General features: G+C 46.9%; 1 protein-coding gene across 3 annotated transcripts; it reads left to right on the top strand.

Moving 5' to 3' along the window:
• Positions 1-1904: 1904 nt before the first annotated feature.
• txlnba (taxilin beta a) lies at positions 1905-10849 on the top strand. 3 transcript variants are annotated; one of them, XM_021322433.2, is made up of 11 exons: positions 1905-1972; positions 3699-3896; positions 3991-4051; positions 4192-4277; positions 4351-4521; positions 5484-5678; positions 5968-6087; positions 6727-6801; positions 8240-8332; positions 8454-8549; positions 9726-10849. In XM_021322433.2, the coding sequence occupies exons 2-11, from the start codon at positions 3708-3710 to the stop codon at positions 10638-10640; spliced, it is 2001 nt and encodes a 666-aa protein (XP_021178108.2). In that variant the 5' UTR covers positions 1905-1972; positions 3699-3707; the 3' UTR covers positions 10641-10849. The 3 variants fall into 3 exon arrangements, with proteins under 3 accessions (XP_021178108.2, XP_021178107.2, XP_021178106.2); XM_021322432.2 differs by lacking the exon at positions 6727-6801 and adding an exon at positions 6851-6925 and having other exon boundaries at positions 3988-4051; XM_021322431.2 differs by having other exon boundaries at positions 3988-4051.
• The last annotated feature ends 2434 nt before the right edge of the window (positions 10850-13283 follow it).

Below are 13283 nucleotides of genomic sequence, written 5' to 3'. Positions count from 1 at the left end.
ATGAAAAACCGTTCAGATTAAAGCAGCGTTGGAGCTGCAGCTCTTCCTCAGCGTTTTCCAGCACAACCCGATCCGGACCAAACAGAACCAGAGAGCACATCGGCCAGAACTCAGCGGCACAAACCTGCACAACTCCCTGTTCGCTAACAGAGCCGGAGAAGCACAGAACTGACCAGAACCTGCAATTTAGATTCATTTGGTCTGGAGAACTGGATCTGTTACCAGAAATTTGTCAATTTTTCCATCTTTGCTGCTTGTCCCTGTGTAACATGTTTATTACATGAAACGCTAATAAAGAGACGTCTGACTGACTGGTTCTGGGTTCATTTGTGCAGCACAGTCTCTAATTTAACCCAAATTATTCTCTTCAGCTCAGCAGGTTCTGAGGATGGAGTTCCTGCTTTTTTCACCGTTTTATATATTGTCTAAAGTTAAGTAATTAAATTTCCTCACTCCCTGTAACCTTCCTTCCTTCCTATGTTCATCCCTTCCTTAGGATGGGAACACCTTGATCAGACCTGAATCACATGAACAGAACCTGAAACAGTTCAGTTCAGTTTAATGCATTTAGCACCAATTCATGATACAGGAAACCCAGCAGGTTGCATCAAGTCTCTTTCTAAAGTCAGACTCCATCAGATCCTCCAGGTTGGTGAGAAAGTTTCCTCTCTAAGGAAACCCAGCAGGTTGCATCAAGTCTCTCCAAGCAGCATTCACTCCTCCTGAAAGAGCGTAGAGCCACAGTGGACAGTCGTCTGCATTGTTGATGGCTTTGCAGCAATCCCTCATACTGAGCATGCATGAAGCGACAGTGGAGAGGAAAACTCCCCTTTAACAGGGAGGAGAACCTCCAGCAGAACCAGAATCTGAAGGCTCATCTTTGCAGCAATCCCTCATACTGAGCAACTGCTGGTTTTTATTAAACTGAGGAAGTCGGCTGTTTAAACGACATTCCACCTCAAAGGGTCGTTTAAAAGGTCATGATCAGGGAGTCAGACTCATTTCTATATTGTTCCAATTTGGCATCATGAAGTTATTAAAAGGGCCGGTTGCTCCTGTATAAATGATGCTTTTGATTTCATGTAATTTCAGTTCACATAAAAATTAAAAAAAAAATCACAGTAACATAAAAGTAGCACCTTAGGGCCAGTTTAAACGTTTATCTGCAAAGAAAGTTGATAATGGGGTGAGTTCCACTTTAAACTCATCATTCTGCATCACTTCTTCTCTTTCTGCACATTTCTGGGTTGTTTTAATGTGTTGTGGGAAATCTGACATCTAGTGGCCGAATGCTGTTACTACACGGTTAAAAAAAAATCAACATTCCCTACAGGAGGCTCAGTTTTAGTCACTTTATAAACTTTAAAAGGATTTATGCCTCTACTTAATGACATGATGTGCCTTTTTGGTTCTTGAGGGTCGGAGAAAATGCCTTGATGGCCCAGATCCGGATTCGTGGGCCTTAAGTTTGACACTTGACATGATTATTTTTATTGTTGTATCATCATAATAACTTGTATTTATAATATGTTTGCCATCAATCATATTTGCTGACATATTTCTAGCTAGTGATGTCATTTCAGTCGTAAAGCAGCGATCTGAGGTCATAAATCACACCACGAACACAGGAATCATCGTCAGAAAAAAACAGAGTGAGTCATGTAGAAATATAAACTAAGCTTAAACTGAACGTAGATCATGAAAATATAATAAATACAGTAAATATAAAGAATAAATGAGACGTATCTGTAGGACGAGGTCATGTTTGAGCCTCCTGTCTTTAAAATAATCCAGTAATTAGAGCTAATTGCTGAGAAGTAAAATGTTTGTTGATAACAGTGGTGGGTGGGGGGTTATTTTAGGGGTCAGCTGTCGCTCCTCTCGTCACCAGGACCCTCCTCCTCCTCCTCCTGACCTTCCTCTGCCTGCTGCCTTCTCCTCTTCACCTCCTCTCCTTCGCCGCCCTGATCCGGTAAGACTTTCTCCTCCTTTCTTGGTTTCTGTCCTTTTTGCTCCGTTTCACGTCTGAAGAGCCTTCACTGAGGCATCTTCATCATCACGTTGCTTTATTTCTCTGAGTTCTCCGGCCTACGGCTGCTGCTAACGCCTCGCTGTAATCTCTGGTTTATTTCTGCCTTCCGGCGCCTTTTTCTGGCTCATTCTACATTCTGCTGGAGTTTTAGGATGTTTCAGAGTTTTAATAAAACCCAGCAGACCTCAGGGATGATCTGAGAACGTCTTCGTCTGGTAAACAAGTTATTTATGTAGGTAACATGTTGAAAACCTGCCGTGTACGCTGTGATTGGTTGGTTTAATGCAGGGGGCGGGACTTAAAGCTGTGGCTGCAGGTGGAGGTCAGGGCAGAGGTCTGGGGGGTGGAAGTGGACCAGAACCACATGAAGCAGAAGCAGAGAGGAAACTCTGGTTCTCCCCCTGAAACCCGGCCGTTCCTGTGCGTTCTGCCTGCGGCTGGCGGCGCCGCCATATTTGGAGGCCCTCAGAATAGACGGGACAACAGCAGGTGTTGGGGGGGGCTAATTTTAAACCTGGCAGATAAAGTAACGAGGGCAGCCGTCAGAGCCGAGCTGGAAAACAGCAGCTGGACACAAACAGGAAGTAACGCAGCAGCCTGATTGGTTCCCAGTCTGCTGGGAGGACTGAGGCCAGGACCCGGTCAGAGGTTCTGCACGGCCCGTTAGAACACGGTTGGTTCTGGTAGAGTCAGACTCTGGGAGCGTCTCTGCAGGCTGGTCGCTGATGCACAGAAGTCTGCAGATTTATTTACAGTTTTAGACACAGAGCATTGGCTAAAGTATTCCCACCCCTTAAAGTTCTCCACCTGGTGATCGTTTCAACTCCAAACTTCAGAGTCTCGCTGGAGTTTCTGACCGACTCATCGTGGCGCGTCAGTGTCTCTGAAACCCAAAAATAAAACTTCCTCCTCCGGAAACAGGGTCCTCCTTTCTTCTTCCCACTCTCCCACGAATCCACCTGAGCTGCTGGTCTCTGCAGCTCCTCCAGAGCCACCATGGTCCTCCTGCTTCTCTGATCAATGCTCTCCTGGTCCAGCCTGTCAGTCCAGGTGGACGTCCATGTCCTGGTAGGTCTGCAGGTGGTCCATCCTCTCTCCAGGTCCACATGATGATCAGAACTCTGGGAGGTTCTGTAGAACCTGACCTGCTGGAAACTGGACCAGAACTTCCTGCTGGGTTCCCTGGTCTCCATGATGCTGGATGTTCTCTGATGTTCTCTGGAGAACCTCTGAGACCAGAACGAGAACAGCAGCAGTAAGACTTGGACTCCCTGTTGGTTAGAGCCTGATAGAACCTTGAGCTCTGTGGTTGGGCCAGCATGTGGAAAACCTCATGGGGGGGGAATACTTTTGGACCTGTCAGCAGAACCAGGCGGTTTCATCTTCATCACTGCTCCAAGATAAGATAAGATAAGCTTTATTGATCTCACATTGGAGAAATTCACATGTCACATCTGCTCAGTAATCAGTAATCATAGGAAAGAGGAGTCAAGTAGGACGAGGTGCATCAAATATACACAGTGTGTCCTCGTTATACAAAAAGAAATAAGGCAGAGGATGTCTCCTGTACATAGCTTACACGCGTGTGTATTGACATATATTCGGGTGTAGCAGCAGCAGAAGTCACTGCCAAACACACAATGAAGCCTTCCCTGCTGTCCATCAGTAACTGAGGATGGAGACGTCAGTGGAAGCGGCTGAGCTGATGGTGCCGGCCCAACCGGGCCAGGCCTCCTCCCTGCAGGGAGGAGCAGCAGTGACCTGCGCCTCCTCAGACTCCTTCGACCCGATGGAGGAGTTCGGCCGGCGGCTGCAGGACATCCTGAGGGTGCACGGCTCTGCAGACGGCCTGCAGGACAAACCGGTGGGTCAGAGGTCGCAGCTGCAGCCTCACGTTTAGCTCAGCCTCTGCTGTTTGTTCCCTGGTGTCAAAATGTCTCTCATGTTGGATCCAGCAGCTGAGTTTGGACGCGGAGACAGAAAAGACGACCGAGGAGGCGAAAGGAGACGTGGAGACAGGTGAGACAGCCAGAGGATCTCAGAAAACAAACATTTTACCTTTAATATGGATTTAATGCTTCAGCTTAGTTCTGAAAAGCTTTCCCCAAACAAACTGTTGAGTATCTCCTCAACATGTGCTGAACTTCTCCGCCCTGCAGACATCTCCCTCATCAGCCAGAGTCTGGACAAGCTGCCGTCTCCAGAGCAGAAGCTGGAGGAACTGGTCCACAGGTTCTCTGAGCTGGTGAGGCCCACAGGAGCGTCCCCGTCGTCAGACCGCCTGTAGGGCGTGAATTAACGGCGCTGCGTGTTTGCAGGCGGCGCTGCGGCGCCGGGACGCGCAGAGGACGGGCGCTCTGCAGCAGAAGCTCTGCGTCCTGCTGGAGGAGCGGCAGCAGCTGCAGGCCGAGCGCCGCTGCAGCGCGGCGGCCCGCAGCAAGCTGGAGGCTCTGTGCAGAGACCTGCAGGCGCATTACAGCGCCATGAGGGTACGGACCGGTACCGCCTGCACAACCGGTCCAGAACCAGCGGAGGAAACAGAACCCACACACGTTATTTAGCAAAAAAACCCAGAGTTTACGGCCAGTTAGGAGATGAATGAGGTTTAGTTATAAAGAACTGCTTCTCAGAACCACTGATCCAAACTCTGAACAACTTCAACATTTTAACAGGAAAACATGTGAAAACTTTGTTTCTACAAGGTAGTTTAAAAACTAATATAACAAAAATATTAAATCTGCTCATTAATGAATTAATTTACCCAGGGGCGGCCCTAGACAGGGGCCCACAGGGGGCCAGTGCCCCTGTAGAAATGGTCCTGGCCCCTGTACTAAAGACATAAATTAAATAAACTTCTTACGATTATATGCCTTGGTGAAGAAACCACACCTGATTTGTCACTTTGACCAATTTCCTTTTTTTTTTACCTTTACAATTTCACCCTAACAAGGGTTTAAAAATCAAGGTGTTTTACTTTTAGCTTCAGCTGCATTGAGCTGGGATCACAGTTTTCATCTGCTAGATCAGGGATCTGAAACCTGCAGCACCAGAGCCACAAGTGTCTCACTTCATGTTATTAAGCCATTAAATATTTCCCTGTTTCATGATTTCATTCTTTTATGTGCCCATGTGAAAAAAACACTGGCCCCACCTTGGCCCCCCTGGTAAATTAGATCTAGAACCGCCACTGCATTTACCAGTCAAGCAACGATGTATAGTAATGTATTTATGTATTAATAAATCTACAAATCAATTAAACTGATATTGCTACTGATGATCAATTAAATTATCTAATTTTTATCCCACATTTCTGATTATTATTTACTATCTTACCTGGTTGTAATGAGTCACTATTTAACTAAATTCAGTTAACTTGCTGCCTGCTGCTGATGCAGAGCCTCATATTCTGCCGTTCAGACCTCAGAGCTTTGAGCCTCCGTCTCTCCTGCAGGAGGAGACGCTGCAGCGCTGCAGGGAGGATGAGGAGAAGAGGAAGGAGATCACCAACCACTTCCAGGAGATGCTGACGGAGATTCAGGCCCAGATCGAGCAGCACAGCAGCCGCAACGACCGGCTGTGCCAAGAGAACACCAACCTGACCCACAAACTGGAGAGCCTGATGAGCCAGTACGAGCGGAGGGAGGAGGTCAGTCTGAGCCTCCACCATTAAACTTTAAAGTTAGAAGCTGATTGTATTCGTATCAATGTTTGTTTGGCAAAACTCTTAAATTCAGTTTTCAGAGCTTCAGCTCCCTCCACATTTCCTCCATTTTTGTAAAATAAAAAAACATAAAACTGAACAGATGAACTCTTAGTGGCAGGAAGTGCCGTCGCTGCTGCATGTGTCAGATTTATTTAAACAGTTTGGATCATTTCTAGCAGCACTAGCAGCCGCCTGCTCTCTGAATCTAACAGACTGCTTCCATCTCCTGCAGAGTCTGGAGAAGATCAACAAGCACCAGGACCTGCAGCACAAACTGACCGAGGCCAGACTGCAGCAGACCAACGCTCTGCTGACCGAGGCCGAGGAGAAACACAAGCGGGAGAAAGAATACGTGAGTAAAAAGCCGTCAGCCCAGCCAGCAGGGCAGCACAGGTTGTTCAGGGATTTTATCCGTAACATCACTCTACAAAAAGGAAACTAAAGTAAGTACAGGTTTTCTTGAAATGAGTGTTTTGCCCATGATTTGAGCTGATAAATAAGATTATTTGCCAATGGATTAAGATTTTTGCACTTAAAATAGGAACAACTCACCTCCATCATCTTATTCCAAGTGCAGAATATCTAATTATAATATTTCAGGGGTCAAAATAGTAATTTCACCTTATTTACCTGCTTAAATCATTGAATCATTTGAAGAAAGTTTTACTAACTTCTAGCTCCCTGTTTGCAGACGTAGCAGCTCTAGAAATGGCTGCAGAGGAACTCAATCTGTCGTTGGATTGATGTTGATTCATGCAAACGCTGCAGAACGTCCGTGTTCCTGCAGGAACTCGTTCATACAAGTTCCTGCATTATGAAATGAGTTCTAAAAGTTGTTGCATTCATTTCTCCAACATGTTCTCCTCGCAGCAGCAGCAGCAGATTAAAGCAGCGTATTTCCTGATGTCTCTCCATGTGTTCAGTAGCCCAGCAGATCCTGTGGCCTGTGAAGGCCGCGCTCATTGACTGTGTGTTGTCTCTGTTGCCGTAGTTGCTTAGGGAGGCTATTGACAAAACAAAGAAATGCTTCGCTATGAAGGAGCAGGAGCTGGCCATGAAGAAGAAGGTAAAGACCGTCTGTAACCGGGTGTCTGTTTCTGTTCCCCTCTAACCAGTTACTGGTTCAGGCTGCTGAGTGGAAACTGCAGGCTAAGACTCTCACAGAGCAGGCGACTGTCATGCAGGCACAGGTGAATACTCACCGTCAAACCACCTGGACAGGTAGCACGCACCTGAAAGCAGATGCTTCAGACTTCATGTAGCTGTTGCAGATATTCCTTCACCAGAGTGAGCTGCCGGTGGCCACATCGGCTCCTCCTTGCATGTACCCTGATCTCCGGATGGGCTGTTCATCCAGCGGCCCTGACACTGTTGGTGCTACCTGAGGTTTTGAATCTTATTACTGTGCAGGAAGACTTCCTGAAATGTAGAAAACTTTAGTTGCATCTGCAGATTTGCTCATTCTAACCAAGAACACAGACAGAGGCCGGCTCAGCAGGAGTAGAAGTGAATCAGGCCACTTCAGAGCAGGGGAACGGCCACCAGAGGGCAGCAGTCAGGAGGAGACCCGGAGGATGCACCACGTGGCGTGACCTGATGCACCAGGGATCACCGTGGGTGGACAGATGTCTCAGCAGCCAGACAGACCAGCTGATTCAGAACCCCGTGATCCAGATCGCTGCAGATAATTTCTAACAGAACCAGAACATTCACACAAATGAAACTTCTCATCATTTTGTCCCGTTTCAACTATAAACTTTAAATAATTTAGAGATTCTGTGATGGGCCAACTGAATCAGGTCAGAACGTTGCAGAACCACCCTGTAGCTCAAAGGTCCAGCTGTGGTTCTCCTGTGATCAGAGCAGCTTCTTCCAGATGTTTGCTGTCTGCGTCGTGGCTGCAGCTCTTCTCTGCGTCCTTCCTGTCACTCTTCCATCGAGAAGACGTTAGAGGCTGGTGTGCAGCTGACGCACTGACGTTGCTCTTCCTCCAGAAGTGGAACTCATGAAGGTGGAAGACGCTGAAAAACAGCAGAAGTCGGTTTAGACAGCCGGCAGAAAAACATGCATGTAGAATAAAGCCTAGAGCGCCACCTGCTGACCAGATCTTTACTACAAACCTTCACAAAAACATCCTAAATGGATCCAATCAGGAACATTCATAAAGCTCTGAAAGAAGGGATTCAAAGTTCTGTCCCAAAATGAAAGTTTAGTTTTAACATTAATGGTACCAGAACCACGTTTCACTGAATCCTGGCGATGCATTTGAACCCAAAACAGAGACTCTGTTCGCCCTGATCTGAAGTTTTCACTGCAGCTCGTGTTGATCCTGCATGACAGTAAAACCAGAGAGGATGACGCCTCTGTGTGATTTCTGGTTGCTAGGAGAACCCTGAAGCTCCGTGGTTTACAGGTCCACCTGTGGGCTCCAGGGTTTCAGGTTTCCTGTCAGAGAACTTCTCTGCTTTCCATGTTTGTGACTTCTTCTCCTCATCCGTCCTCAGCTGACCCTCTACGCTCAGAAGTTTGATGAGTTTCAGGCAACTCTGGCCAAGAGCAACGAAATCTACGTCCGCTTCAAGAAGGAGATGGACAACGTGAGTCTGCAGCTTTTAGAACCGTTCTCCTAAATCTGGGTGCAGATTCTCACCGCGGGATTATTGCAGGAATCGTCTCCGTTAGGAAAAAATGACAAATTTAATCTTTTTACATCTTTAGATGACAGAAAAGATGAAGAAGGTGGAGAAAGAGGCCAACCTCTGGAGGACCAGGTTTGAGAACTGCAACAAGACTCTGATTGACATGATTGAGGAGGTGAGAGGAGACGGCTGAACTGGACAGAACCAGAACCAAAATGCTTCACAGTTGATGTGATGTTCTGAATCTTCTGAGCTGCTGGTGTCATAGAAACCGATACGTTTGCAGAAGTGAATGGAAGCAGCTGAAAGTCTCACTTTTCTCCACATAGTCAGTCCATGTTTACTGAGCACAGTTTGAAGCACATCACCAGGATTTAGCTGTGAAAACATCATTCCAGAGACTCAAACTATCAGTCCGTTTCCCCACAGCGACAAAAAACACGAGTAGAGAAATCAGTATGAGACAATGTGTGGCTCACTTCGCTCAGACGGTAACAGAAAAAACATCCTGCTGGTTATTCTGCAGGACTGATTACTGATAAATGATCTGCAGATGTAAGGTAACACCAAACTGAAGCAATTTGTTGTCTCACCTGCAGAGACTTCATGCTTTCTCACAGCTGACAACCATGATGGTCTGGCTGTCGACTCAGCTTACCATTGCTGTCCTGGCTGTGACATGAAATCCATTTTTGTGCCTATTTTCATCCCTTAAAGCCAAATTTCTGGACACTTGTCTCTTGATCCTCTGGGGGTTCAAACAGGCCCTCCTTTCAGAAGTCTTACCTGCTTTAATTAAAGACAGGTAGACTTAGACTTTACTACCATTCAGCTGCACATTCACAATGTACATTTGAGCGAAATTCCATTGCTAGACTCCAATGAAAAACTGAAGAAAACATTTATGAATATAGGTATTTAACATTTGTCAGGAATGTAGCAACAAACCAAAAAAAAAGACATTTTCTATACATAAAAGTTCTGTGTCAGTCAACATGAATAGTTCAAGTATCTGTAGGATGTATTGCAACAATCAACGGACCAGATGATGGTGCAGATAGTCCAGTTAGTGCCACAGAGTTCTCAGCGACCACATAAAGAGACGTAGTCTCTGCAGAGCCAGGGAGGTCAGTCTGGTGGGATCCCATGGAGGAATCTAAAGGTCCTCATTGCAGATAACTTGACTAAACAACACTCTCCACTTACCTCAGAAACTCTGAACTTAAACCAGAACTTAGAAACCAGACTGGGAACAGTTCAGGACAACAGTTGTGTCCATCAGTGGCAGAAGGTTTTCATCAGTAAATCCTAGTTTTCCATTTAATGCTTCTGACTCTCTCCATTCCCACAGAGAACAGAGAAAGGCAAAGAGTACGACCTGTTCGTCCTGAAGATCCAGAAGCTGGAGAAGCTGTGTCACGCTCTGCAGGAAGAGAGGAAAGGGCTTTATGACAAGATCAGAGAGGTCCGCCAGTCCAACGCCAACCTCCCGTCCATGTTGTCCAGCTTCACCGAGAACTCAGAAGTTCCTGAAGAAGCCGCCATCCCGGATCTGGAGGGTCTCCAGGAGCTCCAAGAGGAGGACCCGGTCCTGATGGAGAACATCGCCCGTCTGAGGGAGGAGCAGGCCAAACTGCAGGAGTTCGCCGCCTCCCTGTTGGCCACGCCGGAGGGCGGCGAGGAGCAAGAGGAGAAAAATGAGTCGGACGCAGGAAACGACTTGGTGGTCTCCGCCATCGCTCAGTTCCAAACTAGAACCGAGATGAAGGAAGATCCGGTTCCAGTCCCGGCTCAAGTGGAAGAGGGAAAGTCTCCAGCTGCAGAGCCAGGCTTCACACAGTCTGCTGAAGACCAGATGGTTCAAGATCCATCTGTGGCTCTGCTGGAGGCTCCAGAACCGCATGGAACAAAGTCAGAACCAACAGAGCCTGCAGGAGTTCTGGAGGCGGGGCGGGTCCAGACCCAAGTCCTGGTCAGAGAGGAGCAACTAGTCCAGCAGTCAGAACCAACCAAGGTGGAACCAGAAGCAGAAGGAGCCAAGGTGGAACCAGAAGCAGGAGCTTTGAAGACAGAATGTCTGGAGGAGACCTGTGAGGTGAAACCGGTGCTGCCAGTGGAGGACATGCAGGTCCAGCCTGTCAGCGGACCAGAACAGGTACCAGAAAAGTCCACTCAACCTTCTGAAGGGTCGAACAAACCAGCTGCCTCCTCGACGAAGCAGGTCCAGAAGAAAAAGAAGAAGAGGAACATGAAGAGCAGCAGCTGAACCTGAGGACGTGTGTGTGTGTGTGTGTGTGTGTGGTTCCTAGTCCAGCTGCTGAAGATGTTCTTCAGAAACCCGACTGCTTGCAGAGGTCAGAGGTCAGAATGAAGATGTAGTCTGGGCTGCTGGAGGAGACGTCTCACTAACATCTATGTTTGCTTTGTGCTTAGTGAATCTAAAACTGCTACCAATAAAGAGATTTTTGGAACAAAGTTGAACTTTTTTCTACCTTTATGACCTGAGCTCAGGTCCTTCTCTGGTATTTAAATCAGTCAGAACCCCTAAAGATCTGGGTCTCCTCTAAACCTCTAAAGGTCACCTGGTTTCTGGCTCCAGAACCTCCTGCTGAGGTCCTGGAGCCTCCATGGACTGAATATGAGAAACCTCCCACAGAGCTGCAGCTGTGCAGATGTTCTGACCCGGTCATCACAGTCTGGACCTCACTGAAGTCTCCCAGAACATCTGTTCACTGACCCGACACCCTGAACGGTGACACGGAGCCATGTCAAAGTTCTGTTTGGTCAGTCTGAAGCTCAAGTTTCTCCTGGAGGGTCGTGATGATATTTTACCTGATTTATCTGGTTCTACAGACCAGAACCTCATCAGTAGGTCAGTAGGTTCTGACCTGACTGGTGGGACAAGAAGATGTAAGAACCTGTTCTGGTTCTCTCCAGATGTTAGTTAAGGCACCAGCAACCCTTCATGATGAGACCATGGATCGATGAAGCTGTGTCCACATGCTGCAGCTGTAGTATGGGTGCAGTTCCAGGCTGCAGCCACTAGATGGAGACAAAGCATGTCACCTTTAAAGTGAATAAAAAGAAGATTTTATGTAACCTGCGAGAATAAACTCAGAACCAGACCTCAGAAAAAAATAATAATATTTAAAATGAATGAAAGGTTAAATAGTTTCCTCTGCAGATGGCCGGAGGATCAAACAGGCTTCAGGTTTTAGAATAAACATCTTTGTCTCCAAGGATTTCACACTGGAATAAATACACATTTAATTAAATGTCCTGTAAAGCAGAATCTAAACCCAAATCACATTTATTATTTCTCTCCCCTGAAAAGCTTAGATATGGATCCAGGCTGATCTACAGTGATCTGGATGAGTAAAGCCGCTACGCATTAAAAGAAGCAGCACAACGCCACCTTCAGCTTTAATCTGGGTCACATTTTCCTGTAAGAACAAGTGAAGAATTAGAGCAGTGATGAAACACTTTAATCAAAATGATTTCACAATATTTCAGATAAGGGGTTAATGAAGGAGGAGGAGCTTCTCTAGTTTCCTTTAAAGTTCATCACACTGAGCTCCGTCACACAGAACCTGATGGGTGTGGCTGCCATGTTTCCACTGATGCTGGAGAAAAGATTATTTATAGAAACCTAAACTTCAACAAAAAAAGCAAAAAGATCCAAAGCGGGTTCAATCTGCTGCCCTCAGATTAACGATTCACCTCAGGCATCTGCATTTAAACTCATTTAAAGCAAAAACACGATGCTGAACATGCATGAACCTTCCTGCTGCAGGCAGAACGTGTAGAACCCACTCCTGCATGGTTCTGCAGGGCAGTCTCCATGTGTGGGGGATAAGCTGCTGACGGGGCGGGAGAAGAAGGATGTGGATGATCTTAATCCTGCGTCTGCTCTGCTGCAGAACCTTCACAGAACACCTCAGAGCTGGAGAGGAGAAACACGTAAAACGTAGAAAGCTGCTCCGGCTGCAGCTTCATGCCGACCACCGTTAGAGAGACAGAGAAGGACAGACAGACAGACAACAACCAACAGGGATGCAACATGATAAGAGAACAGACTTCTACTAAAAAACATAAAACAGAATGAAACTGGGCGACACAACAAGAAGGAAACCAAGAGACCCAACATGGAGCGAAAACCCAGAAGAAGTTCACCAGAACCCAACTCTGGTTTAATCTCAGGGTTCTGCATGCAGAGGGCTCAGAGTTTGGTACTGTGGACCCTGGCTGCAGGACAGACAGCGATCCAGTGGACCTGACGGGCTCTAGAACCGGGACAGAGAACAGCTGGAGACTAAATAAAGGAGTGAACAGCCTAAATCATGGGCCAGGTCCATGGCTGGGGTAATTAATACAGAATGTAATGGGTCACATTTCAGAACCATCAGAATTCAGAAGATCGTTGAAAAATGATTTCACTAAATAAACTCATTAAGTTCAGCTCATCCAGGTGGAGCCAACATTCAGTTTATGAGAAAATGTGAACATTACAGCAGACCAATAAGAATCCAGGCAGGTGAATGGAAGGTTGAGTGGAAGGATAACCGCAGCCTGCAGAGGTGTAGAAAGATGGATCAGCTCTTAAATCCTTCGCTCAGTTCTCCTGAAAATGTTTTGACAGCTTTCCAGGAGTCTCTGTCAGTTCTGGCTGCTCACACGGAGCAACCTGCAGCTGGAGCGCTGCTGTTTCTAAGCTCACGGAGGCAGAAACAGCAGCAGAGCTATAACTCTGCGTTGCTACTGACTGCTGTTGCCATGACCCGGATAAATGAAAACTTACCAACGCAAAGCGCTGGAATGTTTGGGGGAGATAGGAGCCGGTCCACAGAGGCTGATCCAGAACATGGGCCATCGATGACGCTTCTCTGATGTCGAGCAACACCTGAACCAG

This window comes from Fundulus heteroclitus, unplaced genomic scaffold (genome assembly GCF_011125445.2).
Source record: "Fundulus heteroclitus isolate FHET01 unplaced genomic scaffold, MU-UCD_Fhet_4.1 scaffold_36, whole genome shotgun sequence".
Taxonomy (NCBI): Eukaryota; Metazoa; Chordata; class Actinopteri; order Cyprinodontiformes; family Fundulidae; genus Fundulus; species Fundulus heteroclitus.
The sequence above is the reverse complement of the archived record's forward strand: the minus strand, read 5'-3'. Positions and strand labels throughout refer to the sequence as shown.